At 49.0% G+C, this 27,857-nt stretch overlaps 14 protein-coding genes across 14 annotated transcripts; 8 read left to right on the top strand and 6 right to left on the bottom strand.

Moving 5' to 3' along the window:
* Positions 1 to 752: 752 nt before the first annotated feature.
* On the bottom strand, positions 753 to 1,752 carry BGW36DRAFT_307984 (37S ribosomal protein S9; the record flags this gene model as incomplete). Its single annotated transcript, XM_046212293.1, has 2 exons — positions 753 to 844; positions 897 to 1,752. The coding sequence occupies 2 exons, from the start codon at positions 1,750 to 1,752 to the stop codon at positions 753 to 755; spliced, it is 948 nt and encodes a 315-aa protein (XP_046065982.1).
* A 330-nt stretch (positions 1,753 to 2,082) lies between these two features.
* BGW36DRAFT_433630 (uncharacterized protein) lies at positions 2,083 to 3,619 on the top strand (the record flags this gene model as incomplete). Its single annotated transcript, XM_046221297.1, has 3 exons — positions 2,083 to 2,112; positions 2,197 to 2,398; positions 2,610 to 3,619. 3 exons carry the CDS (start codon positions 2,083 to 2,085, stop codon positions 3,617 to 3,619), a joined length of 1,242 nt encoding a protein of 413 aa, XP_046065981.1.
* Positions 3,620 to 3,838: 219 nt separating this feature from the next.
* On the bottom strand, positions 3,839 to 5,759 carry BGW36DRAFT_73762 (NLI interacting factor-like phosphatase-domain-containing protein). The gene is made up of 2 exons (XM_046222546.1): positions 5,541 to 5,759; positions 3,839 to 5,489 (listed from the first exon to the last, which is right to left on the bottom strand). Exons 1-2 carry the CDS (start codon positions 5,652 to 5,654, stop codon positions 4,023 to 4,025), a joined length of 1,581 nt encoding a protein of 526 aa, XP_046065980.1. The 5' UTR covers positions 5,655 to 5,759; the 3' UTR covers positions 3,839 to 4,022.
* A 128-nt stretch (positions 5,760 to 5,887) lies between these two features.
* On the top strand, positions 5,888 to 6,951 carry BGW36DRAFT_391238 (uncharacterized protein). Its single transcript, XM_046217577.1, has one exon. It carries the CDS (start codon positions 5,905 to 5,907, stop codon positions 6,874 to 6,876), a length of 972 nt encoding a protein of 323 aa, XP_046065979.1. The 5' UTR covers positions 5,888 to 5,904; the 3' UTR covers positions 6,877 to 6,951.
* A 612-nt stretch (positions 6,952 to 7,563) lies between these two features.
* BGW36DRAFT_308194 (uncharacterized protein) lies at positions 7,564 to 8,955 on the bottom strand (the record flags this gene model as incomplete). The annotated part of the gene is made up of 2 exons (XM_046212312.1): positions 7,564 to 8,680; positions 8,753 to 8,955. The coding sequence occupies 2 exons, from the start codon at positions 8,953 to 8,955 to the stop codon at positions 7,564 to 7,566; spliced, it is 1,320 nt and encodes a 439-aa protein (XP_046065978.1).
* A 2,319-nt stretch (positions 8,956 to 11,274) lies between these two features.
* Positions 11,275 to 12,245, top strand: BGW36DRAFT_391232 (DNA-directed RNA polymerase I and III 14 KDA polypeptide). Its single transcript, XM_046217576.1, has 4 exons — positions 11,275 to 11,657; positions 11,713 to 11,804; positions 11,862 to 11,938; positions 12,009 to 12,245. Exons 1-4 carry the CDS (start codon positions 11,514 to 11,516, stop codon positions 12,140 to 12,142), a joined length of 447 nt encoding a protein of 148 aa, XP_046065977.1. The 5' UTR covers positions 11,275 to 11,513; the 3' UTR covers positions 12,143 to 12,245.
* On the bottom strand, positions 12,246 to 13,182 carry BGW36DRAFT_391231 (putative NADH-ubiquinone oxidoreductase B14 subunit). Its single transcript, XM_046217575.1, has 5 exons — positions 13,037 to 13,182; positions 12,907 to 12,968; positions 12,648 to 12,794; positions 12,466 to 12,573; positions 12,246 to 12,413 (listed from the first exon to the last, which is right to left on the bottom strand). Exons 1-5 carry the CDS (start codon positions 13,077 to 13,079, stop codon positions 12,402 to 12,404), a joined length of 372 nt encoding a protein of 123 aa, XP_046065976.1. The 5' UTR covers positions 13,080 to 13,182; the 3' UTR covers positions 12,246 to 12,401.
* Positions 13,183 to 13,289: 107 nt separating this feature from the next.
* On the top strand, positions 13,290 to 14,335 carry BGW36DRAFT_73638 (uncharacterized protein). Its single transcript, XM_046222545.1, has 3 exons — positions 13,290 to 13,674; positions 13,728 to 13,877; positions 13,940 to 14,335. Exons 1-3 carry the CDS (start codon positions 13,390 to 13,392, stop codon positions 14,072 to 14,074), a joined length of 570 nt encoding a protein of 189 aa, XP_046065975.1. The 5' UTR covers positions 13,290 to 13,389; the 3' UTR covers positions 14,075 to 14,335.
* On the bottom strand, positions 14,209 to 15,880 carry BGW36DRAFT_401947 (hydrolase, alpha/beta fold family protein; the record flags this gene model as incomplete). The annotated part of the gene is made up of 6 exons (XM_046218806.1): positions 14,209 to 14,379; positions 14,447 to 14,575; positions 14,624 to 14,747; positions 14,806 to 14,886; positions 14,945 to 15,105; positions 15,161 to 15,880. The coding sequence occupies 6 exons, from the start codon at positions 15,878 to 15,880 to the stop codon at positions 14,209 to 14,211; spliced, it is 1,386 nt and encodes a 461-aa protein (XP_046065974.1).
* Positions 15,881 to 16,911: 1,031 nt separating this feature from the next.
* Positions 16,912 to 18,024, top strand: BGW36DRAFT_365389 (uncharacterized protein; the record flags this gene model as incomplete). The annotated part of the gene is made up of 1 exon (XM_046214649.1): positions 16,912 to 18,024. The coding sequence occupies one exon, from the start codon at positions 16,912 to 16,914 to the stop codon at positions 18,022 to 18,024; it is 1,113 nt and encodes a 370-aa protein (XP_046065973.1).
* Positions 18,025 to 18,284: 260 nt separating this feature from the next.
* Positions 18,285 to 21,736, top strand: BGW36DRAFT_73573 (cohesin loading factor-domain-containing protein). Its single transcript, XM_046222544.1, has 6 exons — positions 18,285 to 19,504; positions 19,557 to 19,667; positions 19,723 to 19,740; positions 19,791 to 19,906; positions 19,958 to 20,607; positions 20,657 to 21,736. Exons 1-6 carry the CDS (start codon positions 18,371 to 18,373, stop codon positions 21,499 to 21,501), a joined length of 2,874 nt encoding a protein of 957 aa, XP_046065972.1. The 5' UTR covers positions 18,285 to 18,370; the 3' UTR covers positions 21,502 to 21,736.
* Positions 21,737 to 21,971: 235 nt separating this feature from the next.
* On the bottom strand, positions 21,972 to 22,634 carry BGW36DRAFT_401945 (putative histone H3 variant; the record flags this gene model as incomplete). Its single annotated transcript, XM_046218805.1, has 2 exons — positions 21,972 to 22,318; positions 22,388 to 22,634. The coding sequence occupies 2 exons, from the start codon at positions 22,632 to 22,634 to the stop codon at positions 21,972 to 21,974; spliced, it is 594 nt and encodes a 197-aa protein (XP_046065971.1).
* A 756-nt stretch (positions 22,635 to 23,390) lies between these two features.
* On the top strand, positions 23,391 to 24,220 carry BGW36DRAFT_308213 (putative ER-associated proteolytic system protein Der1; the record flags this gene model as incomplete). Its single annotated transcript, XM_046212316.1, has 2 exons — positions 23,391 to 23,579; positions 23,642 to 24,220. The coding sequence occupies 2 exons, from the start codon at positions 23,391 to 23,393 to the stop codon at positions 24,218 to 24,220; spliced, it is 768 nt and encodes a 255-aa protein (XP_046065970.1).
* A 2,279-nt stretch (positions 24,221 to 26,499) lies between these two features.
* BGW36DRAFT_308173 (putative MIPC synthase subunit) lies at positions 26,500 to 27,422 on the top strand (the record flags this gene model as incomplete). The annotated part of the gene is made up of 3 exons (XM_046212310.1): positions 26,500 to 26,778; positions 26,836 to 26,991; positions 27,045 to 27,422. 3 exons carry the CDS (start codon positions 26,500 to 26,502, stop codon positions 27,420 to 27,422), a joined length of 813 nt encoding a protein of 270 aa, XP_046065969.1.
* Positions 27,423 to 27,857: the final 435 nt, after the last annotated feature.

The raw sequence follows: 27,857 nt of genomic DNA, 5'->3' as shown, positions 1-27,857 counted from the left end.
GGAATGTGATAATGATAGTTCGGATTTCGGTGTGAGTATTGATCGCCAGCTGTTTCATAAAATGCGGGGTAATATATAGCTGGCAAATAGTCAACTGGTGTCTATGTATGCTGATTCCTAGACCGAGACTGCGTACGTTTCATTGATTGATACATATGTATTTGATGTTAGGTACGTAGGTCATGTAGCACGACTGGCCGGAGTCCGATGTGTCTGGTGCTACTGCGCTGCTTTACTCATGATCAAGTCTGGTGTACATGTAGGTGGAATGCATACCCTCGTATTCTTGACCGTGATTGTATCTTCAATATCTGTCAATTGATAAATGCACTGCCGTTTGTCACGATGGAATGGTAACGCGAGTTTTCGGCCTCATGTTCGAAATTCCGTGTTGTACAAGAACAACGCATATAAAGAAGGTTGAAAGGGAGATTGGAATAGTTCATGCTTGTCTTGAGTAGGTGCCGTTCTCAGTTCTTGATTGAATCCGAGAGATTTGTCCGAAGCACTTTAATGGCCAACAGCGCGCATGAACTATTACATAGGTAAACGAATGCAGTGAATTTTACATTATCGACGTACAAAAAATTTATGGCACTACGATGATGTAAAGACATCTAATGTAAGACCGCTGAATTCGATAGTCTCAAGCAATTTATACCTGAGCATGCAAGTATACAATACAACCGTCATACCAACGAGATTTGTAGCATGTGTCAAATAATACAGAATAGAAGAAAATAGTGCGCAGATCACCGCTTGACCCAGGTGGGCATCTTTCTGGCCTTGACATGACCGGGCTTCTTCCTCTCTACACGACGTGCATCGACTGTGATAACACCGGCTGCAGACAGAGTTAGCAACGCAAATCATATAACGCCAAAAAATTAACTCACCCTGACGCAAGAACGGCCTCAATGCAGGCTCATGAACCACCAACGCACGAGCAAGAGCGAGTGTAATCGCCTCTGCCTGGCCAGTAACACCACCGCCCGATACCTTGGCCCAGACATTGTATTTATCAAGCCTCTGTGTACACCTTAACGCCCACAATGCGCTTTCTCGATCATGAACCCGAGGAAAAATATCCACAAGATTTCTGTCATTGACTTTAACCTGTCCGTCTCCTTCAACCAGAAGAACTACAGCCGATGACTCTTTTCTTTTCCCTTTTCCTCTGGCGCGGCCAAACTCGTCTACTTCGGGTGGAGCAGGTTTATTGGCATACGGGTTACCAGGGCGGACGTATTCGTTCAGCGTCTCACGAACTTCTGCGGGAACAACATCCTGTCTGATCCTATTCAGACGCTGGAGGACCTTTTGGAAGTTTTTATATTTTTTGGCAGGAATGGGCTCGCCGAGAAAGTCACGGAATTGGGCCAGTTTGAACCAGGCCATTCGAGGCGCATCGCCGGCTGATGATGTCGGCAGAAGCGAGTATTTTTCCAAGAGATGCTCTAGTTTGATTTGATGGTCGATGAATTTCGGGCTACCGGAGAAGTATGCCGGCGAAACAGGAATGATGCGTGAAGGAATGGTGTTGAATTTGTTGAAGTCGATTTCGGGAGCTGCTTTAATAACGTCCAGGTCTCGCCTTCGAGACGATGAGGAGAATTGGCTCACTTGCTGTTTCCCCCGGCACGTTCTCCATGGTAGAAGAGAGAGCGATCTGGTGGCGGTCGGGGTGGATGCCTTCCTCAGGACAGCTTCGCAGACGCCTCGCACGAGGCCGCTCGATCGCTGCAGAGCCATTGTGCTCTGGCGCCTCAGCTGCTGCAGACAGTGTCAAGCAAGCCGGCAATTGGGTGTCGAAATGGGTGCAGGGATGTGTCAAAATTGTGCCATCTGCGTAGAGAATAGCAGGGCTGGCCCGAAATTTGGTGTTGACCGCTTCCATCACGTGACTACCGCCCAGAAGAATGAAAGATTCTCCGGCCCGATGCTACGCCTGATTCGCACAAGCTTAGTTGATGCAAGCAAATACTTTTTTTTTTCTTCCCGCCTCCCCTTTCTGAGTTTCTTCCCCCTCCATCCGCCCTGCTTTGCTCTCCCAGTCGAAGATCCTTCGCACCCACACACGCAATGTCTTTCGGCAAGATTTACGGCCAAGCTGTAAGTGCATAGTTACAGTGCTTTGGCACTGCTCTGCAGTGCAAAACCTCCAAGCTGGAATTCTTATTGACTTGTAACCTGCAGGCCAACCCCCGCACCATCGCTACTCGGGTGGCAGCCAAGGCCAACGACCTGGATATCGAGTTTGTTGACTTCGAGGTTCCTGCCAATGCCGAATTCAAGGCCTCTGCCGAGTACCGCAAGCTGAACCCCCAGGGAAAGTTCCCTACTTTTGTTGGCGCCAATGGATTCGTCTTGACTGAGGCCATCGCCATCGCTATTTACCGTACGTGTTCTCTTTTTATGTATCTGTCACAGCGCATCCTGTCATAGCATGATGAATAATTGTTATCCCTGGCTGAAAATAAAACTGTTTGTTTAACAAACCAATGTTGATAACCCACCAACTCTGATTGACACGTTGACACTTTGTTGAAATTTGACACTATCGATGTTGAAATTTTTATGATTGTGATTCACAAGCTAATCATGAACAGTCACCTCCCAAAACGAGAAGACCACCCTCTTGGGCAAGACCAAGCAGGACTACGCTTCCATCCTTCGCTGGATGTCCTTTGCCAACTCCGAGATCATTCCCCGCTTCGGTCCATGGTATCGCCCTCTTCTTGGTCTCGAACCATACAACAAGAAGGCTGTTGATGAGGCCGCCAAGGTCGCTCTGGCCACTGTAGCTGTTTTTGAGACCCACCTTGCTACTCGCACATACCTCGTTGGTGAGCGCCTGACTCTTGCCGACATCTTCGCTGCCACTCTTCTCTCCCGCGCTTTCGCCACTGTTCTTGACAAGGAATGGCGCTCTAGCAACGTAGCTGTTACTCGTTGGTACACCACAGTTGTTAACCAGCCCATCTATAAGGCTGTCGTTGAGAACCCCGTTTTCGTCCAGGAAGCCATCAAATATACTCCCCCTAAGAAGGAGGAGAAGCCGAAGAAGGCCGCTCCCAAGGCCGCTCCCGAGGCCGAGGATGACGGTGAGGAGGCCAAGCCTGCTCCCAAACCCAAGCACCCTCTCGAGGCTCTTGGAAAGCCCACTCTTGTCTTGGACGAGTGGAAACGCCAGTACTCTAATGAAGATACCCGCCCTGTTGCTCTTCCTTGGTTCTGGAAAAACTACAAGCCTGATGAGTACTCCCTGTGGCTCGTCGACTACAAATACAACAACGAGCTTAAGCTCACTTTCATGGCCAACAACTTGATTGGTGGTTTCTTTGCTCGTCTTGAGGCTTCCCGCAAATTCCTTTTCGGTGCTGCTTCCGTGTATGGAGAGAACTACAACTGCCTGATCCGCGGTGTCTTCTTGGTCCGTGGCCAAGAGCACATCCCTGCTTTCGACGTCGCTCCTGACTGGGAGAGCTACGAGTTCAAGAAGCTCGATCACACCAACGAGGCTGACCGCAAGCTGGTCGAGGATCTCTGGGCCTGGGACGTTCCTGTCGTCCGTGACGGCAAGGAGAACGCCTGGGTCGATGGTCACGTTTTCAAATAAACGATCCCATATTCTCTCCTTTCGTTCTCCCTCCATTCTCCCTCCTTTCCTCCCTCCTTAGCAGATCTTTCTGTTCATGTCAAAATTGTGCCATTTCTCTAGAGTTGAGATGGTAGCTTTTATTGATCGCCTTTTCTTTTGTCTGACGAAAACAGCTTATGCGTGATGGTTATGCTAGCTTATGAATAACATGTCATAAAGATGATCCATGTCACTTGATCAACAATTCTTCTGTCCTAAGCGCAGTCCGTATAATTCTCTGTACATGTACTGGGTTCAATTATCCTAGACAAGGTCCTCTATTATATTTCAAGTTCCTTTGACTACATATGTCGAAGAGAACACGAAACGTAATATGTACTATAAACATCCGCTCTACCAAGTCTTAAAAAAATCCTGTAGATCACACTGTACCTTGCCCTTCTTCTCTAGTCTTCAGTATAGAATCCTGACTAGCAGAGTCCTGTGGCGGAGTAGACGATTTTGTAGCAGCAGCTTTAGGATCAGTCTTTCTCGGCCAATTCTTAATCTTCTTCTTTTTCGCCTTCTCCTCCCGTCTATTCACCAACATGGCCTTCTTCCTCGCCACACGCCGCACCTTTTCAATCACCGCTTGCTCAGGGCTCAACCCATCCAGGCTTTGCCGCCTACTCAAGCCCGGCTCTTTGCACTGCCCCGACGACGCGATCGACTCCGTCTCGCTCTCGGCAGCAGATATAATCTCGTCGCGGTCCAGCTTGATCCCTTCCTCGCCCCATGCGTGCAGCCGGCGGCTCACATCATTCGTCTTTGCCAGCATCTTAATCCTGACCAGCGCAGACCGCAACACCATTTCATCACCCTCATCCGGCTCGTTCGTGAACTCCGGGATCTCGAGGATATTATACGGATTACCCGCGGCTTTAACTAGACTATCGTCAATCAATATCGTATTTGACTGGTCCCACCGCAGCTCCCGTGCGCCCGTCATCTCCTTCTCTATCGCCGTGTCTGGATGGTACTTGAGGACATGATGCAACGGCGCGCCCGCGCGATCCTTGTTGCCGGGAAACGAAGCTTGGATTTTCGCGTCTTCCCATACCTTCTCGAGTCTCTTGTACACCTGCACTTTACTTTTGTATTGCGCTGGCGTGAGGCCCAGCTGCTCGCGGCTCCAGATTGCGACTAGTTTGCGGTATTGTGTGGCTGAAAAGATATCCTTGCAGATTTTCTGCACGGTGTCGTTGCGCGCGCTCGACCATACCATTACTAGATGCCGGGCTGTGAGCCGCTCGAGGAAATGGTTCAGGGCTGGCCGGCGCGTGTAGGTTAGTGTCTTTCGCCCCTTTTTGCGGAGAAGTAGTGTCCCGTTTAAGTCGAGGATTACCAGGAGTGGTTGGATGAAGTCGAGGTCGAGGGGCGGTTCGGTTGCTTGGGAGAGGTATTCTGGTGTTGGGATGGGGGTTGCAGGGGGTTTGACTTTCTCTTCGTGGTCTGCTTCAAGGAACGGGTCCGTAGAAGCGGGGAGTGGTCGTGCTTGTTTATTTTCTTCCTTTGGAGGGTCCGTCCATCCCCGCGATATGTGATCTAATGCCTCACGCTTCCTCAACCGGCGCGACCTGCGAGGCGGTTGTGTCGACGCTGGGGGCGTCTGTTGCGGGAGGTCCACCATGGACGTCGGAACTGGGAGTGGTCTTTGCGGGAGATTATGAGGATGCATTGACTCATTGGTGCCATACATGTACTTTGTAATAACAAAATCCGACTTTTGATCCGGCTTTAGCGGAATCGCGCCGTTTTCAGGAACAGGTGTAGCGGTGGTCTTCGACGAGTCGTCATTCGACCGGTATAGAGAGTCTTTTCGAGGCATTGGTGCGGACGAGTAATGACGCTGAGATTATATTAAATAAATTTCAAGTTTAGAAGAGGAACAAGTAAATACCTTCTCGTCGTTCCCCGTTCGTATAAGACATCTATGCTGCCCCGGTCCTGATATTCGTAGCAAATCGAATGTGAAAGCGACAGGAATCGACGAGCGTAATTGCCGTCTCAACATCTATCCTTGTACCTAATATTAATACCGCATCGAATAATAATAACGAAGCATGAATGCATAAGCATGTGAAAGAAAGAAAGAATGAATGAAATAGCTGGAGAAAAGGCCGGTATAATGCCCAAACTAGAAGGCGGCGGCAGATTAAGTTGCATTTTCCTCACCGCCTTTGATATCGGCGGCAGAAATAAAAAATACCGATATCCCGCTTTTACTTTACTTTGTACTTTGTTTGCTTTTGTGGTAGGTCGAAATGGGTATTTCGGAGTCGATGAATAGACATGTTCGTGCGCGCTACGAAGATGATGATGAGCAAGAGGAGTTTAGCTCCGAGGGAGACGAGGATGTCGACGGGGGGTTGAGTGATGCGGACGATGCATCTGGCGACGAAATTGACAACGAGAGCGAGAATGACAGTGAAAGCCAAAGCGAGAGTGACAAAGAAGACATACAGTCGCAAATCCGCCAAGTATCATTCGGTGCCCTCGCCAAAGCGCAGGCCTCATTAGGCAAACGCAAGCGCGACCATACCACCACCACAAGCTCTTCGCAAGATGCGAGCAGCAGTACTACACTAGACTCCATCCGCGAACAACTCCGAAAAGCGCGGGAGCAGAAAGAGCAGGGATCCTCTCACAAACACAACAGCAAACCCGCAGCACGCTCGTCAAAGCACGCGCCGACGGTGCAATCATCTAAATACGCGGTATCTCGCAAACGCATTGTCGTCGAGCCGCCGAATTCCGTCAAAGCACGCGACCCAAGGTTCGATCCCACAGTGATGAGCACCAGCAGCGCACAGCGCAACAGCAATGCGGAGGCGACGAATCGTGCATATTCGTTTCTGGACGAGTACCGCAGCGCGGAACTTAAGCAGCTTAGGGAAGAAATGGTGCGGACGAAGGATGCTGCGCAGAAGGAGAAACTGAAAAGGGCGATTACGTCTGCGACGGATAGGCAGCGGACGATGCAGAATCGGAAGAGGGAGAGGGAGGTGCTGAGTGAGCATCGGAAGCGCGAGCGGCAGTTGTTGCGTGAGGGGAAGAAGAGTCAGCCGTATTATCTGAAGAAGTCTGAGTTGAAGAGGGAAGTGTTGAAGAAGAAGTATGAGGGTATGAAGTCCAAGGAGCGCGCTAAGGCGTTGGAGAGGCGTAGGAAGAAGGTTGCTGGGAAGGAGAAGAAGGAGTTACCTTGGAGTAGGAGAGGCTTGGAATCGAGTTCATGAGCGTATATCCTCTGTTTATGTTTGGCGTATTTATTCAATCAACTACAACGCACTGTCAACAATGCAAAAGTTCAGGCTATAGTATAGTAATGTAGGTATCAAGTATGTCCTGTAATCGAAATCCGTACTAAATACACTCATTGATCTCTTTGTTTCAAGAAACATTGAAAAACAGTCATTCCCCAACCAGGGGGATCATATTAACCATGAGTCGAGTCCAACAAGTCTTCCAAGGTTAGAAGAAAAAGAATTTTCACGAGACAAGATTCAAACGCACAATATCCAATGTATACAAAAAGAAATGATGTGTATATGGATAGGCGCTGAAGAGGGGGAATCAACGGGAATCAACAATTGAAATATGAAATCAAAAGAGATAAAGGAGAAACGCCACGTAGAAAATAGAAAGAGTCATGTTCAACAAGCGGTGGATAATAGGCCTCACAAAAGAGACAATGCGATGGCGTTAGGAAGAAAGATCAACACCAAGTTCACCATCCCAATCGCATCATTTCGCTAGATCATTGCCATTGCATATTCAAGCCATCGACACCAGAAACGGGTCAACTAAGTGCTCTTCGTTAAGTTTAAAACACGAACTGTCGATTATGTTAATTTCGCGCAAGTCAAAAGGTAAGTTTGCGCTGTTTATATAGACGAGAAGCAAGCCGTGATAATGTCATCAGGCTATGAGTGGAAAAGGTCCCAGGCTCGGTCACAAAGTTGCAGGAATTCTTCCTTCTTCCTCTTTTGCGTCTCTGGAGAGTCGCGGCCGGCTCCAAACGGTCCAAACGAGGGCACGGCCGGAGCGGGCCCATTTCGGTATCTTGGGTCAGGGCCTGTACCCAGTGGAGGACTTCCATTGTCTTGTTCGTATTCGTTTCTTGTGCGACGCCGAGATGTGCCCTGCGAGGGAGCAGGGATGTGGGACTGCGTGCTCGACGCAGCACCCAGGTTTCCGTTTGTGTAGGGTGAAGGTGGAGTGGCCGGCTGACCATTATAATGTACAATCCGGGGTATAAGTTCCTCTCGACCTCCCGAAAGTTCATGTACAGCCTCCTCAGCCGATCGATACTCCCGAGATCGTTGCTGCGAAGTATTGCCAGGAGAAGACGAAAATGGTGGGATATTTGAAGACTGTGAATTGCTCGTTCCCACACCAGGTAAATGGCCGCTGCGGTCCCTTTCTCTTTCCCTCGACGACAGGTCCGATCCAAACACATCCGAGATCGGTGGCAGGCGGTTATTGGTTTGCATTGCCGGCATATGATGAATGTGAGAGGGAGATGGAAGATTTCCTGTCTGGTTGAGCACATGGCGGGTCAGCGGTGGAGGATCATGGCGACCTGTGAAAGTCTGGTGCAGAGGAGCAGACTGAACGACTCGTTCATTTGCGAATTGAGAAGCAGAAGGCGGAACGATGGAAAGGCCAGGGGGTGGTCGTTTCTTGCTACGTAGTGAACCAAAAGGATTTGAATCAGGGCCTTTGAAATCAGGACCATCGCCTTTGGCAGACTTTTGCAGTCTCGACTCGATTATCGATCGCTGCTGTTCGCGCACTGTCATGCTTCGTTGCAGTTGCTCTTGTCGGACGGGGTCGTCGGTTTGGAACCCCGGCGACAAACAGGCCAGCCCAACTTCTTGCATGCCCCGTCCTTCTCGGGCGGTCATAGGACCAGCTGGGCCACGGACGGATAATGTGCTTGCGGAAAGGTCTAGTTTGCGAGGCCGTGGCCGGGGTTGGGAGCTCATGCTGGGCGATGAGGGTGGTTCTTTCTTGATGACGATCTGGTGGGCGACACTGCTGTGGTGAATTAGCGACCGAGGAGCACATCTATATAGTATATACGGTATAGAGACAAAGACCGAGACTTACGAGGGAGACGTCTTCTTCCCTTCCGGGGTTGATTTCCCTCCAGCGCCGTCATGAGATCCCGACGTCAATCGAGAGGGCGTCGAGGCCGAAGCGGCGGATGAGTTCGAAGGAGCCAAGGTAGGATAGGCCTTGGGACTTGCAGGCCTATCTCCAAGAGAAGATGCCAGAGGAGCAGCGGTGGCAGGCGCAACGGCGGTCGACATGATGCCGCGGTGGAGAAATTGTAATTGTGGATATCACAGCGAAATATTAATAATGACTGGCGGTTGTATCCGGCCGAGCGGAGGCTGGATATGTTGTTGGCGTCCCAGACAGATGTTGCCCATATATACCTGGTTATCAAGGCGATGTTGAGGGGTCAAGCGAGCGACGTCTGGCGAACAGACCTGTGCAAGGCGTACTCTACTCGAGATCGACGGCTTCCAGAATGCGATGACAAGCACGAACGAGTTGAGGAAGTGTTAGACGCCGTCCAGGCACTGCTTGTGCAGAGAGCAGCAAGCACTCGACAGAAGCGTCTCTTCGCAGCAGTGGGAGAGGCGAGGTGGCACTTGTGTCGAACAACAGGTCAGCACGTCCTGAGTCTGAAAGTGGTTCGAGATGGCGGCGCTTGGAGCGATGCACACTTGGTACAGAGCAGTTAGGCCTGGGTACTGCAGGTCAGTCTCAGGGAGGTGGAGCTGCGAATCAAGAGCACTGGACTGGCGCACGCTAAGAGGTGCATTAAGGACCCAGCCAGTGCAGCAGAAGAGTTTTAATTTCTAGTGATAGTGATGGGGTGTCTCAGCGCTCGGAGCGACGGGGCGATTGGACGAGGGCGGATTGGACACAGTCAGAAGAGCTGGGCGGGCGGTTGGGGCCAGGCCGAGCGGTTATTCACATCCCCTTTCTACAGACTAGGCTCCCAGTCCCACCAGTTCTACACTTAGACGACGTACTTGCGACTTATGCTCGTGCCATATAGTTATGATTCTCGATATTCCTCGATATGCGTACTGCAGTGAACTGAGATGTTATCAGAATACGGATCGATGGCAGTCAATAACTCTAAGAGCAGTAAGCGCTGGCGTGTCCCGTCGGCCAATTCTGAGACGCCCAGCCAGATAATGTTCAACTAGTCTGCAGCCTGAAACCTGGCCTGACGCCATGAGGGTCCAGCGATCTGGTCGGTGTCGTAGCGGACATTCTTCTTCGATGTCATATCGCTTGCCTCTTACCACCCGGGGGACAGAATCGCCAAACCCATGGCATGGAATGCTACATAGGTACGGAGTCGAGCAGTGTGGATACGGATATAAGGATATGGATATGGATAAATATTAATACATAGCCAGAGCAAGTCAATACCCCTCAGAGACCGATCTGAGACTGTCGCATGCGAGTGGATCGAAAAATTCAATAGTTCTGCGTGCGACCCACTGTTCTGTCCATCACTGATTCGCGTCTGTCTATCCGTACTATCTCCATTGTTATTATTTATCATCATCAGGTTCAGTTAATCGTGCTTGTATGGCGCATCCGCCAATCCCTGCTCGAATCCGAGTCCCTCTGAAACTTGGCTAATCATCTCACTAATTTTATTTCAATATTAACGATTAACCCGGCCAACTAGTTTAAATAATAGAAATAGAGGATGATACTGTCTGGTCGCATCAGAACATACTTGGGCTGTTACAGTGACATCTGCCAGCCCTATCGATACTGATGGTATGCAGGGTCGCCATTCTTGCAAAGTCTTTGCCACTTATACGCCAGGACTTGATTATCTGGTTACGTATGTATATGTAGTCAATATACATATCGTAGAAATTATTATGATGGTGGTTGATGCCACTAATGCCATTAATTTGCTTAAGTTAGCACCCATAGCCAGGCCTAGACCACGCACTTGACCTGCATGATTATGTACTCTCTCAATAATTAATATTCACCTATTAACTGAAGCCTGACACTCGACAAAAACCATCAATCATTAATGGTCCGAATTCGAATATTAATCAAATAGACATTCGCAATTAAATATTAATATTAATATATAGGGGCATATGTGGAGAAACGCCACGCAAACAAAGACAGCGTGTTTCATCTGCAGATCGCTGACTTCTAACGGCAAACCTGTTGGTTTTATTATCTATTACTGACAGTCGCCGACCAGCGACTGGAGCCCGATACTTAAGGACTATTTTTTATTTTCTTTTTATTATTTATTAGTCTTTGCTACCCCGCCAAAACTTGAATTATGCTACTAATTGCCGATCTGCTGTCCTCCTGACCTCAAGTGCTGTGTCGGCGTGCTATTTGTCATTGTGAAACAGGCCAGTCATTATTAACATTATTCCTGTTGCAGATGTCAACTGGTTGTGCTAGTTAAGAGCTAGCTAGATGGAGGATGTGCTTGGTTCCTCAATCTCGATTTTATATACAAATAACTGTGTATGTTGAACGCACGGTAGTACGAGGTGTCAATTATTGTTTAAACCCGACCCAAACTACTGCCAAACCTTGTCCTGAAATAGAAAACTCTTAAAGATTAATTTTAATATTAATTCGTTTATCAACTACTTATATTTTAAAAAAAGTCAATATTTCCCAACTCACTGGCCAATCACAAGCCCGCCGCATCCCCCACACCTGCTATCGATAACTTTTTTTTGCCTTTTCTCAAGTCACGACTCATAATACAACCAACCACCTTCTCAATCCACCCACGCCGAATCCGACCCCCATCCTCGATTACATTTACCGAAAGATTAACACTACCATGCCTTCTTCCATCCCCGACCAACCACCGCACGACCAATCCATGGCGGACGCCGACATGGACACCGCCGGACAGCAAGACCTTGACCAAGAAACCGGTGACGCAGAAGAGGAGATTGAAATCGGCGAGAACAGGGTTTCTGTCGTATGCCTGCATCCGTACCCTCAAATTTGTGTGAGACAAAGCTGATTGAGTAAAGCTCTCCGGTGGAACGGATACCGCGGCATCATTCCAATTTAAAGACGAGGGGCATACGCTCGGAAACGCGCTTCGATATGTCATCATGAAAAAGTGAGCAGACCACGAAGGAAGTTTTTAAGGGTAGTGCTGATTGGCTGATTGTGATAGCCCTGCTGTCGAGTTCTGTGGTTACACGATCCCGCATCCATCAGAAGCGAAAATGAATCTGAGGATTCAGACATACGGTACTTCTCTCTCTCTCTCTCTCTCTCTCTCTCTCGTGGACTTTTCTGGATTTGTGTTGATGATGTTTAGAGAATACTACGGCCGTCGAAGCGCTTGAGAAAGGATTGGATGATTTGATGGATCTGTGTGATGTTGTCACGGACAAGTTCACTGCTGCGCGCGACGGGTTTGATGCTGTGCAGGCTGATAAGATGATTTCATGAAATGGATTTAGTGTTTATTTTGTTATTGAAAGATAGTGCATTATCAACGGCGTTTGGTTGGATAGATTCTGCTTTTAGTAATAATGATTCAATTCTAGCATTACTCTCACTTGTCTAGAGTTACAATACCGGTAAGATAGTTTAATAAAATGGATAGACCACAAATGAAATTGAATCAACTGTTTCTAGTATATACACATTCTTGTCGCTGCGCCATAAGCATTACGAAAGATTCTATTTTATCACAGCGAGCGATTGTTCAGTTGCGTCCCTACAAAAGTCAGCCCAAATCCTAGAAAATATGCTAGTTAGGGAATAGTCACCTCCAAGAAACCAGAGATAAAGTTGGGCGGCAGTCTGGCCGCTGGCTCTTCCTCCGGTCTGAAGTATTTCATCACATGCGAGAGCTGTTTCCAGTAATTGAGGGTTTCCTTTAACACAAGTCAGCACAAGCTCTCATATACCATTAAGTACTAGGTGTATAGAAATGAATGGATGATTCTACCTGAAACTCCGCATGGCTCTGGAAGAGCAGCACGTCCACTACACTCAGTTGGCTGACATAGCGGTGTTTCTCAAACTGCTGCCGAACTTTGGTGCGGATGACGGAGACGGGGATGTTTAGGGAGTACATTGTCTGGATCTCGGGGGACTGTTGCAAGTAAGTATTAGCATAGTCGTATCAGCTAATGCTTCAACTAGCGCACGATGGCCGACAACGAGGGCCGAGGACTCAAGGCCAGGTTCAAGGATAGTAAACGCACCGCTCGCAGCCATTCTCGATACGACATGCGCACTCTCGCCGACGCATCCGCCCAATTGACAGCTAATTCCAAGACCTTGTCAGTTCTGGTTCGTCAAGAACGCACGCAAGGATTAGGGTGGAACTCGTACATTGGCGCGTGCGTTGCGCGAGATATGTCGGGTTGATGGTCATTATTCTCTCGTTCGTCTTCGGTCTGAGCCTTTGAGGGAAGACCAAATTCAATTGTGTCGGCGTAGGAGGTGAACGTGACGGTGAAGTCTTGCTTGTCCTGGAGTCTTGGTGGAGGTGCGGGTTGGAGAATCCGCCAGGCCTGGATGGGTTTAGTGGCTTGTGGGCATTCTTACCGCCTGCCATTTAGGAAATTTTTTCTATCGGACTTGGAATCAGGAAGCAGCGAATTTATTGTTGATCAAGCATACACAACGCCTATTATTATTCATCCACTATAATTAATTTGTAGGTATCTACTGATACTTCTACAATGGCGCCCACGAAGTTCCCTGCAAAAGGAAAGCCCTCCTCCAAAGGCAAAGTGCTCTCCTCCGGCTCGAAAATCAGCAAATCCACAGCAAAGAAGAACGCGAAACGTCCGCCTCCCAAGGAAGTCAAATCGAAGTCCCGCAGTGCGCCGGACCAACAGAAGAAGACTAAGAAGAGGGAATATACTGAAAAGGAACTGGGGCTGCCGACTCTGAATATGATTACGCCGGTTGGGGTGCAGACGCCGAGGGGGAAAAAGAAGGGGAAGATTTTTGTGGATGATCAGGTGGATACTATTTTTTTAAAAAATGTTGATACGTGATGGCTGACGCTGGTTAGGAGAGTATGATGACGCTGGTCGCTATTGTCAATGCAGAGCGGGAAGGTAAAATAGAGTCGAAACTGATCAAGGCTCGACAAATGGAAGAAATCCGAGAAGCAAAGAAGAAAGAAGCAGAGGCTAGAGCTGAAAAGAAGAAATCGAAGCTGGTACGACATGTTTTATTTCTTTTTCTATGAATAAAGGCTAATCGATATTCTGTTTATAGGAGGATATCAAAGACGAGTTGCGCAATAAGAAAAAGAAGAATGCATTTGCTGAGCCGAAAAAACCAGAGTCTGCTTCAAAGTCGTCTAAAGGGAAGTGGTCATCTCAAGGGAAACGGAAGAGCGTTTCTTTTGCATGAGGCGTTCTATGTATTTGTATGGGTTTTGCTGATGAGCGGATTTGAACGGGCTTATCTTAAAAAGAACTCTAGTTCTTGTCGGAATAGGAGTTCGGGTGACATTGCATGGCTGGATAGGGTGCACAGCTGGATGGTCATTGTTGATGGGTATCCCAGAATAATTTACGACGCATGGGATGGAAGTTGGGTTGATCGACTTCTTTATGGCCATTACCGTTGGCAACGGGTTTCTCGGGTTGCTTGCTTTGAACTGGAGCAACTGTCAGGTCGACTTGCGTCGCTAGCAAGTCGAGAAAATCTGCTGCCTGTGCACCGCTGCATTAGCAATCTCCAGCAGACGTTAATCCAGCGAAGACTTGGATGACGACATACCGGTTTAACAAACCATCGCGACCCTCCAACTTCAAACCATCCCAGATGGCCTCCCCAGGACGTGGTCAGCAGGACCCCGTATGGCGTTTGCTGGAACTCATTGTACGGTATTGCTTCTTTGACGGAGATCTGTCTTGATTAGCCGTGTACTTAAAACAACAATTTAATACAACTCACCGGGTCATCCTCGGCATTGATGGATAGGAACGGGATTTTAATTGCCAGAAGAGAATCTGTAGAAGAGGCATCCCGGTGGTAAGCGCCTTCAGTTGGGTATCCCCATAAGGCGCATTGCACGACCCTAGACATACAATTAATTACTTCTCTCAACCAGTTTCCAGCAATCTCGAGAACCATACCTATCAAACTCGTAAATGTATCTGACCTTCTGCACATCTGCTACTTTCAGGAGCGGATGATCTGATAGTTCGTCGGCATGTCTGGAATCAGGGCTACCAGTCAGCATTGAACGAACAGTAGATAAGCAGCTTTACGCACTCGTTGAAAAGGCGGACGAGATTAGCGCCCAATGCAGAAGAGTATACCTCCGTCCCTATCCAGCTCTGTTTCAAGACGCTGTTTGACAGGTCCAGATTCCACGGGTTGGAACAGACCACAGCGCCCTTGAGCTCACAATTCTCACCTTCTTCACCGAGATACTACAATATCATAGATTAGCCTTTCAATCCCATTTTATCGAGCTTAGCAGCTTACATTAGACAAAATATTAGCTCCGAGGGAGAACCCGATGCCGAACAAAGGACGGTTCGGAAAAGATTTGCGCAACCATTTAACCAACTGTCGAACATCCCATGTTGCGCGCGCATTGAATAGCACTGGAGTGCTAATCTTTGTTTGCGCGCAACCTCGCCCATTGATAACACATGCCTCCCAGCCCCGATCCTGCAGGACGAGAGGAGCCAGCACGGATCTGAGATAGACCTCGTGAGATCCGCCTGTTAAGCCGTGCAGGGCAATAAGCATCGGTCTGCTGTCATCGGACGGCAACGACTCCAATTCATCTTTAGAGAAAAGGGCCGTTCGTGATGGAAGGCCCGATGGGAGAGTATATTTTCGTGCTGCGTCAGTGGCTTCCTCGTCCACCGGCTGTTCGTACGGCGGCACAACGAAATCAACTGCAAACTGTCCTGCAAATAAAGCGTCCTCCTGCTCGAAAATCTTGCGCTTGTAGTACACCGGGATTTCTACACTCTCCTTGAGCGTGGTCCAGGCGGTCTGCAAGTGGCCGTTGAATAGCAATGGGTTGAGGTTGCATGTTGATGGTGTGGCTTGTCGGCAGACGTCTACAAGGCTGATTTGTTCTTTCCCCTGACCATCGTCGCCTGAAGCCTTTTTGGTTAGCAGCAGTGGGTTACTTTCGCAGTGGAATAGAGATATCTTTGCATTCGGCTTGAGCCATGATAATGCGCTCATCTTCAACTGATGGGGCGTGGGAGCTAAAATTAGCGGCTAATGATCTGTCATGAGACGACACGGTATGGATTAGCGAGACGAAGACAGGCACAACAGTGTATCCGGAGTGAACGTTACTCTGGCGTGAAAAAACGAGAGCACAAAGCGGCCGAAACAAGTATGTGTCACAAACCTCGGCTTATCAATGGTCGAATCAGGCATCGGCGTGGCCGGCAGTGGGCCGTCTTGGCGCTGATCAGATTAGAGCTGTGGGGCCGCATTGCTGCCTGGGCGATTAGGCATCAACCAGGTGTTCACGAGGGGTTTACATGTGACGCTCACCCTGACATTGGCAGACACCAACAGAAGCTCCAGACCTCCAGACCTCCAGACACTCGCAGACACTATCCACTAGAATCAAATGCTGAGATAATATTAGATGAACTAACTTAACGCATGCTTGCTATTTCGTTTATACTTGTCGCCAGGGTTGGTCCCTGCTCCATACCGCATGCGGAAATGGCGAGCTCCATCGCGTTGCAAGTCACATTGCAGCGGCGGCCAGCATGGTGTCGTCAGGTGTCGCTTGCAACTGACCCGTTTCCGTAGACAGAAGAAGCCGCTGTCAACGAGAGGAGACGGACTAGTCTCCTGACATGCTTTCTGATTAGAGTTCCGTTTCCTGAACACTGCCGACCTGATTTAGCCTGACGAACATGTAACCGGCCAAATAGCCATCCGCTTGCGTCAAGATGCTCAGACTTATATCGACTATCCCTCGTGCAATACACGCATGACTCTGCTTTTATATGGGTGGACGCGCTCGTGTCGCTACCGGCCGCCATATCAATGGTACCTCGCGCTTGTTCACCATGCAGTCATAATGACAAGATCCTACCCGCCTAATGTTATTCACCCTTCAACCTGGAGCAAACCGCGTATATCATACATACAGAAAGGCTTTGAATGAAATGCAAATAATGCGGCCACGGACATTGAACCTGTTCGCGAGATTGAGGGTTTCGAGAAAACCAACTGAGAAGGGGAAAGAAATGGAGAAGGGCGAAGAAAAGAGCTCCAACAGATGCTTCATCATGGAGCTTCCGACAGAGTTGCTCGCCATGGTATCTGACCATCTAGACCCTCTTTCGGGAGCATGTCTAGCTATGGCCTGTAAACGACTGCTCCTAATTTCCGGGGCGTCGCTGGTCTCAGATTGTCTCCAATTCAAAAAGGATTTTGCTCCTCTATTTCACCATTATAGGAGTAACCAAAGCTTCCAAACAGATCGTTGGCAATTGTTAGAAAGATTAGAAGACGAAAGGTGGCTGGCCTGCTCGAAATGCCTCAAACTTCACCCCCACGTCGCCTTCACTTCGAAAGAACTTCGGCGAGAGTCGTATCTACGAGCGTGCAACCTCGGCGAGCTGGCAGGAGTTGTAGATCTCTGCCCATGTAGGAAGTTGACTTTCCAGGACAAAGTCAACCTGGTACAGCATCTGAAGGATCGCGAGGCATTCACGAAGATGCCGTCGAGTATACTGGGCAGTCACAGCTACGACGATAGGTATCTGTGGCATTCATGCAAGGCCATATACGGAAATACCGAAGTCTCCATCGAGATTTACCCTGAAATTGATGACGATGAAAGGCTCATGATCCGCACCGAGTACCGCTTGTACGTGGAGCCCAACCGGCTGGGCAAACATCAGTATATCACACCGCGTTTTGGTTGCGCACATCGGTCGATGGATCTGTGGCTATCGAGTGTGTGTCAGACACTGTACTGCCACAGATACAACTCATTCTGCTCCGCGTGCAAGCGGATCAATGTATGCAGCACATGCGACACGACGCTCAAATGTCCCAAGAAGAGGCCTTTTCATTGCCAAGAAACCAACAAGATGGCTTACTTCTTCTGGACCCAGCGGTGTCTGGGGCGATCAACAGATATTCCGGACAAAGAATGGGCCGTACAAAGAATACACCCAGTCGAGTCACACGTCACTTGGAATAACTGCCGAGAGCTCTGTCCTTGGACCATACGGATGCACCCACCACCAAACCATGCGCCTTCGCTGGGTAACGATATCCTGGACCCGGCTTTGGAAGAGAGCAGCGAGGATTTTGCGAGCCAAGTCTATACATCGCTCCACCTTGAATAGATAGCCTGAATTTGATGTATAATAAGTTATGGATTCGTCAATCAATAATAAGTTAGCCATTTCTTACCGTTGTGAACACAGAGATATTAACATAAACACCACAAACATGAAACAACAAGACGTATGAAATAGAATGTTGACATGAATGTAGAAGTAAGGAAGGAAGGCGTATGATGGAGCATGGTTTCTCCGCCCCGACGCGAGTTGCGACTGCCGCCTAACTTTAGGTTAAGCGGGCGATCAAGAAAGGGAACGACAGACTTCTGCATGTATAGCAAATACGACAAGCCCTGGGGCCACTCCCTCGCCCTTTCTCTTTATATATTCTTTACCCTTCCCAAAGGCAATGAGTTACCCACCGCCCTATAATAACGCGCAGTTTCCGTCCCAGTATCCTCCACAGTATCTGCAGCAAATCCCTCAGAATCCATCCCACGCTCCGCATCCTCCGCATTCTGCGTCCGTCCCTCAGCAGCAGTACAATGTCAATCCCAATGTGCAATACCACCAATATACAGCCTCGTATGGCTATCCCCAGGTCATACTACCCCAGTATGTCCCTCAATATGCACAGCACCCGCAACAACTGCCGCAGCAGCAGCTACCGCAACACCAACACCAACACCAACAGCAACAACAATTCCACTCGCCGATAGTACAGCAACAGCAAGGACTAGCGCATACACTGCCACCTCAATCTCCACAGCTGCAACAGCACCAGCAGCAATACCATTCCCCAGTAATCCAGCAGCGGCAACAGCAACAAATACTGGCTCCTCAGTCGCCGCAACCACTACAACAGCAACCTACGCAACATCAGTACCAGCAAGTGCAGCAACAGCCGCAACACCCTGAACCACCTTTACAATTCGTCAACCCTGCCGAAACCACCTTATCAGCACTTCCAATCCAACGCTCCATCTCGAGTTCCGGCTCTCCTACCCAATTCACCCATGGGCTTCCCACGGCGCCCCCAGCCGTTCCTCAATATGCATATTCTGCAGCCTCGCCGTCCGCCCCGGCAGTGCAGAGCATTGCGCTGTACCACAATACTTCCAATGAAACAAAGGAAAATCGTCGTGGACAATACACTCCAATTGTAAAATCACCCGCAATACCTCCACCGCCTCTTAGCAACACCCCAGCTACGTCATCTGCACCAGTCAGTCAAACGCAGAAAACACCAAAAGCGTCCCCTTCGCCCTTCAGCCTGGTCCCCCAGGTTGTGATGCCATCGCCGTCTAGTTACCAGAAGGTGACTCCTAAGGTAGTCGTCCCGCCAGCTCCTCAGGTCACACCCAAACGTCCCCCAGATGAGGATGTAGACTATCAAACATTGCTGCTAGCCTTGGCAGACGAGTATTTGAATACAGCTCATAGGAAGGGGACTAATCTGGCATTGACAAAAAATAGCGACGATCTGGCAGATTATTACAAGTTGGTTGCGACGGGGCTAGGCTGTTTGGAAGCTGCGCAAACCGTTCGTATCTTCGCATGATTTCTCTGAACTGCTCTAATATGTAATATTGCAGAATTTTCGTTTACCACCACGCACTGAAGCATTAACGCGATTGCGATACGCTCGCATACTCATCGAAGAAACCGATAACGATGTAGAAGCTGAAACAGCCCTGAGTAAAGGAGTAAGTCGTTTCCTTCCTGTGCTTGAATTGATGTTCATTTCTAATACGACAATAGATTGAAGTTTGTGAAAGAGTAAGCTCTGTATACTGAAATAATTTGATAATGCCCTAACTTGGTGGTAGAACAAGCTCGTGGATCTTAAATACACCATGCAGCAGCTTTTGGCGCGGATGCTTCACAAATCCAACCCCAAGGCAGCCGTAAAGGCTGTTGACAATATGATTCAAGAAGTTGAAACGTGCGTCTTCCAATATACTTTTCGGCGAAAAATGCTTACAATGACCCTTAGATATCGTCACGTTCCATGGGAGTATGCCTTTCGCTTGCTTAGAGTGAGTCTTGCACTGTCCTCTAGATCCCACCAAGAGTTTGTTGCGGCCATTCATAATCTACAAAAACTATCCAATCTCGCAAGCCGAAATGGCGATAAGACCGTGTCCGTCATAGCTGCTTTGATTGAAGCATTAACACATTTACAACTGTCGACAAATTCGGATTCTGTTGAACAGGCCCAGAATGCCGTGGCAGTAGCACGCAGCCACCAACTGGACCCGAGTGTGGGCGACATCCCTCAAATTGCCTCTATGGTTCAGATGGTAGACATATCTTGCAGCTTGCTAGAATACGACTTGAACCATGCATCTCAAAAACTACAGATAATGCAGACATTGATGGACCAGCGTATTAATGACTCCCGATGGCGCGATGACGGGACGTTCACCATTCCACTAAATAGCAAATCCTCGTCTACTCAGAGTGAATTAGGGGATATACTCCGCGTAGAGGACGGGAAGCTGTGCTTGACTTTGAACTGGCTGCCCCAGCATGACCTTTATGCCCTCTGTTACTTCTTGAGCTCTGTCACGTTAGGTGCCAAGAATTCGCACGACGGCCGGAAAGCAGAGAAGTATTTGCAGGAGGGCTTGCGGATGGTTCGTGGTATGTTTGAAGCTCTAAGTTTGCAAAACCAATTGTTAACACGTCGTAGGTAATTTCAAGGCACCTGAAGAGATAAAAGAATCGTTTGTCGCTGCAGGCAAACGACTTGAATGGCGACGGATTTTACACTGCAATATTCTGTTGCATCAAACGTTTCTGGCCTGCGCCAGAACCGACTGGGACACAGCTAATCAAATCCTCAAAGACCTGCGTCTCGCTGCGGATGAGCTAGGAAATACACTACCAGAGACGATTTCGTGCCTCATACAGTACGCTACTGGCGTGATCGCTCAAAGTACTGGCGATCTTAATGCAGCATTATCTGCCTTTCAGTCCCCAATCTTCTCACTTTCATCTTCTAGTAGAACCACACGCAATGATCCTTGCCGGGATACATCAATTCTCGCGGCCCTCAACAGCATCCTGATCCTCCGACAACCCTCTCATCCATCGCATTCTCGCCTTGACGATGTACTATCCACAGTCGAGCCACTATGTCTCAGTAGCTGCAACCGATACATCCAAGCCGCTTATTATCTGGTATGCGCGATTGTCCACACTGATTCCACCATTCAAACAAAACAATATCTCCAACAAGCCCTACAATCCGCCACTGCGATCAGCAACAGTCAAATCACATGCATCACCCTGACATTCATGAGCTGGAAATACTTTCGTGGGGTTATTGGAGAGCAAGCGGAGAAGAGCGCGCGTGCAGGTCGAGCCATGGCGAAAAAGGCCAACGATCGTCTTTGGGTCAGCGTCACTGATGAGCTTTTGGCTGAGATGCTGGATCGACAGGGGAAGGCTGACGAGGCGCATGCCGTGCGTGAAGAGGCTGACCGGGTGTTGATGGGACTGCCGTCGGCGGTGAAATCGACAGAGTATCGATGAGAGGTACTCTCGCAAAAATTGAATATATATGTCGACGTTATTTTCCTTTTCATTTCTTTTCGGACATGGGGTCGGTACATTTGATCTTCTAAAAGATAGTTTGGGTGCAGGCGTCACGGATCTAAGATACCACATGCGATTTTCATTTACTTCTTGTCATACTGCTCGCAACTTCTCATTTGATTCAACCATGATAAACGACAATAAGATTTGCATCAACGTCATGGCTTAGCAATAACTTGATAGATGACAATGCCATTTCAAACAGGGGATAACCAGACCCCTCAGACATGAGCAAGAATAAAAAGATAGCAATCCCCCGACTAAACAGAACACTAGGAGTGGAAAGAAGTAATGTAAATGATATGTCGACGCTCGAAATAAAACTCCAACTCCACTAACTCCAGCAAATCCTACCCGTACATGCTTCCCTAACTCAGACCATACATGCGAAAAATCGACCAAAGTGCTCAGCCCAAACCACCCCACATCCCCCTGATCCGTCTCGCAAGCTGTATATCCTTCTGCATAATCGTTACTCTCTTAGCATGTATAGCGCACAGATTCGTATCCTCGAATAAATGCACCAGGAACGCCTCCGCTGCCTCTTGCAATGCTTGAATCGCGTGCGACTGCCACCGGAGCTCCGCGCCGACCTCAGCCGGCAACAAATCCAGCGCGACTTCGCGCACAAGTCGCGCAAAGGGCATTTTAAGGAGTAGCAGGTCGAATGAGCGCTGATACTTGCGGATTTCTTTGAGGGCCACCGTGCCTGGTTTGTATCGACGGCGGCGGCCGGTGGGGGTTGGGTCGCCGGCTGTTAGAATGGCTGTTAGAATACGCAAAAACACTCCATTTTATCTGATAAAAGTGAGGGGCAACTCACGTTGTATATTAGAAGCGCGAGGCTTTTTCCCCGCTGGTCGCTTTCCCACTGCCCCCGTGGATTTGCGCTTGGCTGGCGAATTGGCTTGTTTGGCACCGGCGCCGCTGGCTTTACTGCTAGCTGCGGTCTTTGTAGCCTTGCTGGGCGATGTTGTTGTTGCTGTCGTTGATGGGCCAGCTTCGCTTTCAGCTGCTCTTTGCGTCTCTGTGCTGGCCTTTGGCCGTCCTCGACCGGTCTTTGGCGGCATTTTTGGAGATGGTATTAGGGTGGTTTGAGATGGAAATAGCAGTTTCTGATCTTTGCGCAAGCTGTATGAATGGGTTACTAGCTTGGCGCCCAAAGGGGGCGGTCGCGATTGATTTCCTAGTAGCTTCAATTTGCGATTATTCCTTCAGGGGTGTTGTCACTGAGGTAATGTTTGACTGCTGAAGCGCAATCTCGATAGTCGCAGAACTGAACGCTTCACAATCTCAAATAGTATCGCAATGTGAGTAGGAGCGAAGTGAAGAGAGCCCGATTGGCATCCTTTTCAAAGTCAAAAGTCGAAACTCCTGCCCCCTCCAGAAGAGGAACGTATATTAGTAGCTTCCCAGCCACCGATTTTCTCCCGCGTAAAGTATTTTCGTAGCGCGTCTCCGGCTTTCCGCTGTGGCGCATGGCAGCGGTGTGCGGCGGCAGAAAGCATGTGCGGCGCTGATAACACGCCGCTTTACTGCTTTGGGCAACCGATTACTGGAAGCTACGTTGTCTGCATAGTGACTGTCATACATTATATTATATGTGGCATGGACCAGAGAGGCCACCTAAGCCAGTGAATATCCCTGCATACACACACGCAACAGCATCTCTCGACATTACCCTAGAGAAAGGTCCCTTAGGCTCCAGTTGCACAATTGCCATTCGTGACCTTTCTTCCACGTCATCATTTCTCGAGAGCCCTCGCGGCTTAGTCTCATAATCCGCCGTCAATCACATCTCAACAGCGGCAACACATATCTACAACATGGCTGCTGTGTGGGGAAATGGGGCCCAGGGAGGACAGTTCCCTCTCGAGCAGTGGTTCTACGAAATGCCGCCTTGCACGCGCTGGTGGACGACTGCGACAGTGGCTACCTCGGTGTTAGTTCAATGCGGCGCTTTATCTCAGTATCAGCTCTTTTACAGCCTGCCTGCAGTATATTTAAGATCACAGGTTGGTGATATTTTGAGGGACTAATTTTGGATGTTTCATGAAGCTAACAGGTCGATGAGTAGTACTGGCGTTTGATCACAACCTTTTTATACTTCGGTCCGCTGAACCTGGACCTTCTTTTCCACGTCTTTTTCCTTCAACGATACTCGCGTCTGCTCGAAGAATCATCCGGCCGATCCCCCGCGGACTTTTCATGGCTGCTCTTCTACGCCATGAGTTCGCTCCTGATCATCTCCCCATTCCTCAAATTGCCGTATCTGGGCGGCTCGCTCTCAGCCAGCTTGGTTTATATCTGGAGTCGCCGGAACCCGGATACGCGGTTGAGCTTCCTCGGGCTTCTTGTATTCACTGCGCCGTATCTGCCGTGGGTGTTGATGGCGTTTAGTTTCATCGTTCATCGGACGGTGCCCAAGGATGACATTTGCGGGGTTATCGTGGGTCATATCTGGTACTTTTTCTCTGACGTGTACCCGTCTCTGCACGGCGGCCACCGTCCCTTAGACCCTCCCGCATGGTGGAGGAGGTTATTCGAGGGCCGGGCTCCAGCGGCCTCGCGCGACGAGGATGAAGCTGAGGACCTACAAACAGCGAATATCAACCCGGACATTGCCGCGGCCGCAGCGGCGCCGGAAGTTTTGTGATCGACCCTCAAGTTGTCACGGATTGAAGTCACATGACTCTGGCTCTGTTAGAATATGGTATGATACCAAGAGTTAGACGTAATCAAGGAGTTTGGATTTGGATTGGGATTCTTTTTCTTTCTGTTCTTTTATTACTATCTACAGGTTCATCTATATCAGTCTTGGCGAGAGTATCGAGGAGCATTGAGGTGTTTGGCATGCATTTCTTGCGTTTTAGCGAGTGTCTATATCTGTCTCGTATATCTCATATCTAGCCGTCTTGCTATGAATAAAATCACTACCATTCAATGACAAGTACACCAATGCGTACCCGAGGTTAATAATAGCAACCCCATAATTACTTGCAAAAATCCAACGCCAAGCGAATCCAAAGCCACAAGTGCCGAGTCCCAAGACATGCCAAGCGCCTTTGAATACAATTCTTCCAACGATCAACCCGTTACATAGCGTGCCCTGAAGGAACCCAACACACACCACGATTAATCACGTGACAAGATAACCTCAGAGAAGCTCAGACCCTGTATAGGTAGTATTAGTACGTGGGGTTTATTCTTGCCCTGTCTTATGTGGTATTGTTGGGAGGCCGCGTGGCATACCCTTTTGCGGAAACCATCGCGAGCCCTAGCCTGGCATAGCGTCTCCACCCAGCGGCGCCGGTCTACAAGTGGAGCAATAAATGTGAATACGGGAAAATACGCGTATTCCAATGTGCGGTGTATTTACTTGCCCTGTGCAGATATGAACTTGGCAACTTAACAACCGTTGCGCGGAGCTTGCTAGTTCTTCCGCTCGTTCACCCATTGCTCCGTAGTAACTATTAATTATTACTCCTTGTTTTTGGCTGTTCAAGCTTCAATCTAGGTTTTCTTTCAGTTACTGCGGATTTGGTTGGGGACAGGATCGAGGTTAAAATTTGTATCCTCATCGCCACTGTTCTCTGGGTACTCTCTCGCATCATGTGCCGGTTTGACCGTGGTGACCGTGGTCGTCGGTGTCGATTAACCATAAAGTAAATCGAGTCCGTACCACACAAATTTGCGCAGTCCCCGTGCTAATTAATTACATCGACTCCATACTCTATACTCATAGAGCCAATTGGCGCTCGTTCCACGTATTCACATTCCCACCATAACATTAAATCATGTTTTTGGCATTGAAAAGACAAACTTGAGTGCCTTGTATACTGCGAGATGCCATCATTATTGCTAGTTAGCGCCACCTCCGACGCGTCAATGCCGTCCAAGCCACACGGCCACGCTTGGCCGGCTGTGCGGACCATTGGTTCGGACATAATGTTCTGTTGCACTTGCACAACTAGAATCTGGCCGTGCGAGTGATAGCGTTGTTACCGACTCGCCGACTCGCCGACCCGCCGATGGTTCGAATCGTGCGACAGTACTAAATAGTCTATCTTTCCTTCGCCCCACGGTGGTGACCTCAGAGGTGCGCCTCGTCGTAATCTGGGTGGCTCGTGCTGATGGCGGCGATCATCGTAATACATAATCCTGTAGTTGACAGAAAAAGTAATAGCAATAGCAATAGCAGTAGGAATAGGAATAGTAAAGAATAAAAAGTAGAGTACAGAGCAAAGAGCAAGAATGAATAGTAAGTAGGAATACAGTGAACGAGAGTACTATGAAGAGCAGTGCTCTATGGCAGAAAATCCCCGCCGTTGCGTTACCGCTAGCGTCACGTACCGTATCGGCCGTATCTCGATACCGCCCTGCGCGGCCGAATTTTTGATCCTGACTGGACCCCCTGGGCAGTACAACCGCCGTTGCTCGATTAATCAAGACCTACCATCTCCCTCTTTTCAACCCTTAAGTGAAGGGCCTGACCACGCTCCTTGTCCTTGTTCTAGTCTGTCCCTAAGTAACACTGTTAATAACTGGTCCAGCCTGAAGATATCTTCCTTGCCTTTCGTGGCGCTCTCTAATTCTCGTCACTCGCCATCTCGTCATCCGACTCTAAGCTCCTACACCTCGCCGCGTTGAGGAGCGCTTCGACTTTGATCCAATCCAATAAAAGAAGCGACGCCGCTCGTTGAATAATAGTCCCCGACAGTGACTACCCGATCCATTTTCTTGTTAATGCCATTAATCGCTGCGTCTCGACGTTGATCTGCTTCGATTCCCTCGACGCTGGGCACTTGCGACTGTCATTATTTCATGCCCACCAATTCCAATCTGTCGTGAAACTCAACCTGACCAGGATAACAAAGGTGTCGGGCTCCCGTTAATACACTGCCACGGCACCGGCTGCCTTCCCCCGTTACCACGATGCGGCGCGGCGTGCTTATCTTCATTATCGTCAATCTCCTCATCATCACCTTTCTCGTTCGCAATGTCTTCACCTTGTTGTCACTACTCGTCGAGGATGCGTCCGCCGACGCCATACACCGAGCCGACATCCCCTCGCCCGTCTCCAGCCTGCTCGAAACTCGCCCGCAGATTATTCCCAAGATTATTCACCAGACGTATATAAACGAGTCCATCCCAGCGCATTGGGTGGAACCCCAACAGTCCTGCATAAACCTTCATCCAGATTATGAGTATATGGTGGGTTGTACACGAACCGTGTTTTGAATTAACTCTAAAGCTAACTTTGGTATGTAGCTCTGGACGAATGAGAAATCGAGGGAATTCATTGCAACTGAATACCCCTGGTTTTTGGAGACCTACGATGGCTACAAATATCCAATTCAGCGGGCGGATTCCATTCGCTACTTCGTCCTGGCTTATTACGGTGGCACATACATTGATCTAGATGACGTATGTGATTCATATGCCGTGTCTGGCTCCCGACTGACTGTTTACTGCTATAGGGCTGCCAACGACGCCTTGACCCTCTTCTTTCGTATCCAGCGTGGGTTCGCAGAACGAAACCTACCGGAATATCGAACGACGCCATGGGTGCAATCCCGCAGCATCCGTTTTTCCTGCGAGTAGTCGAGTCTCTCCAGTCATACGATAAGCATTGGTTCTTGCCGTACATTACGGTTATGTACTCCACCGGCCCGTTGTTTTTGTCTGTCGTTTGGAAAGAGTACATGAGGGAGGGCAATTTCGACCGCGTTCGAATATTGATGCCTGATGAATATAACCGGTTCTCCTGGAGTTTCTTCACACACCATACGGGCAACAGTTGGCACGGCGCTGATGCCCAGCTGATTTTCTGGGTATGTTACACCACTATTCACTAATTCCATTCTAACCATTATCTAGATGCTCCGTTATTGGGTGCTGCTTACTGCCGTCGGCTTTATCCTTGCCGGTGTCGTGGGTTTTTGTATGTGGTGGGTGTATGGCCGTTTGTTGCTTATCGGCCAGTACCGGTATCGCTACGGCAGAGGTTCATCTCCGTCACGGCGTCGACCGTTACTCGTCATGCCGAGTTTCCTTCGACGAATAAGTTCTAAATCATCCATCTCCTCGGACGAAGAACTGGGCCGAAAAGCAGAAGCCTACTTCGACTAGCCGTGCGAAATACACTGAACATAACGACATAACGGCTTTTTCCTTATAATTTTGTGCACTATAGAAGACTTTGCTTGCATTTGCATATCAATGACTGACATAAACACTGCAGATACTGCATTCTAGTGTTTTGTCATTGCGAGGCGCCTTTTGAATCATTA

Source organism: Talaromyces proteolyticus (genome assembly GCF_021365285.1).
Source record: "Talaromyces proteolyticus strain PMI_201 chromosome Unknown BGW36scaffold_15, whole genome shotgun sequence".
Classification (NCBI taxonomy): domain Eukaryota; kingdom Fungi; phylum Ascomycota; class Eurotiomycetes; order Eurotiales; family Trichocomaceae; genus Talaromyces; species Talaromyces proteolyticus.
Note: the sequence above shows the minus strand (reverse complement) of the source record. Positions and strands in the feature narration are given on the sequence as shown.

Coding starts and splice junctions, on each gene's coding strand:
- BGW36DRAFT_73762 (XM_046222546.1), bottom strand. CDS start 5,654: ATGTTGAGACGGCAATTACGCTCGTCGATTCCTGTCGCTTTCACATTC. Junction 5,490..5,540: donor GAACGGGGAACGACGAGAAG/GTATTTACTTGT, acceptor ATATAATCTCAG/CGTCATTACTCGTCCGCACC.
- BGW36DRAFT_391238 (XM_046217577.1), top strand. CDS start 5,905: ATGGGTATTTCGGAGTCGATGAATAGACATGTTCGTGCGCGCTACGAA.
- BGW36DRAFT_391232 (XM_046217576.1), top strand. CDS start 11,514: ATGCCTTCTTCCATCCCCGACCAACCACCGCACGACCAATCCATGGCG. Junction 11,805..11,861: donor CGATATGTCATCATGAAAAA/GTGAGCAGACCA, acceptor TGATTGTGATAG/CCCTGCTGTCGAGTTCTGTG. Junction 11,939..12,008: donor TCTGAGGATTCAGACATACG/GTACTTCTCTCT, acceptor GATGATGTTTAG/AGAATACTACGGCCGTCGAA.
- BGW36DRAFT_391231 (XM_046217575.1), bottom strand. CDS start 13,079: ATGACCATCAACCCGACATATCTCGCGCAACGCACGCGCCAAT. Junction 12,969..13,036: donor CGCGCAACGCACGCGCCAAT/GTACGAGTTCCA, acceptor TCTTGGAATTAG/CTGTCAATTGGGCGGATGCG. Junction 12,574..12,647: donor AGAGCCATGCGGAGTTTCAG/GTAGAATCATCC, acceptor CTTGTGTTAAAG/GAAACCCTCAATTACTGGAA.
- BGW36DRAFT_73638 (XM_046222545.1), top strand. CDS start 13,390: ATGGCGCCCACGAAGTTCCCTGCAAAAGGAAAGCCCTCCTCCAAAGGC. Junction 13,675..13,727: donor AGATTTTTGTGGATGATCAG/GTGGATACTATT, acceptor GACGCTGGTTAG/GAGAGTATGATGACGCTGGT. Junction 13,878..13,939: donor AAAAGAAGAAATCGAAGCTG/GTACGACATGTT, acceptor TGTTTATAGGAG/GATATCAAAGACGAGTTGCG.
- BGW36DRAFT_73573 (XM_046222544.1), top strand. CDS start 18,371: ATGAGTTACCCACCGCCCTATAATAACGCGCAGTTTCCGTCCCAGTAT. Junction 19,505..19,556: donor GTTTGGAAGCTGCGCAAACC/GTTCGTATCTTC, acceptor GTAATATTGCAG/AATTTTCGTTTACCACCACG. Junction 20,608..20,656: donor GGGCTTGCGGATGGTTCGTG/GTATGTTTGAAG, acceptor AACACGTCGTAG/GTAATTTCAAGGCACCTGAA.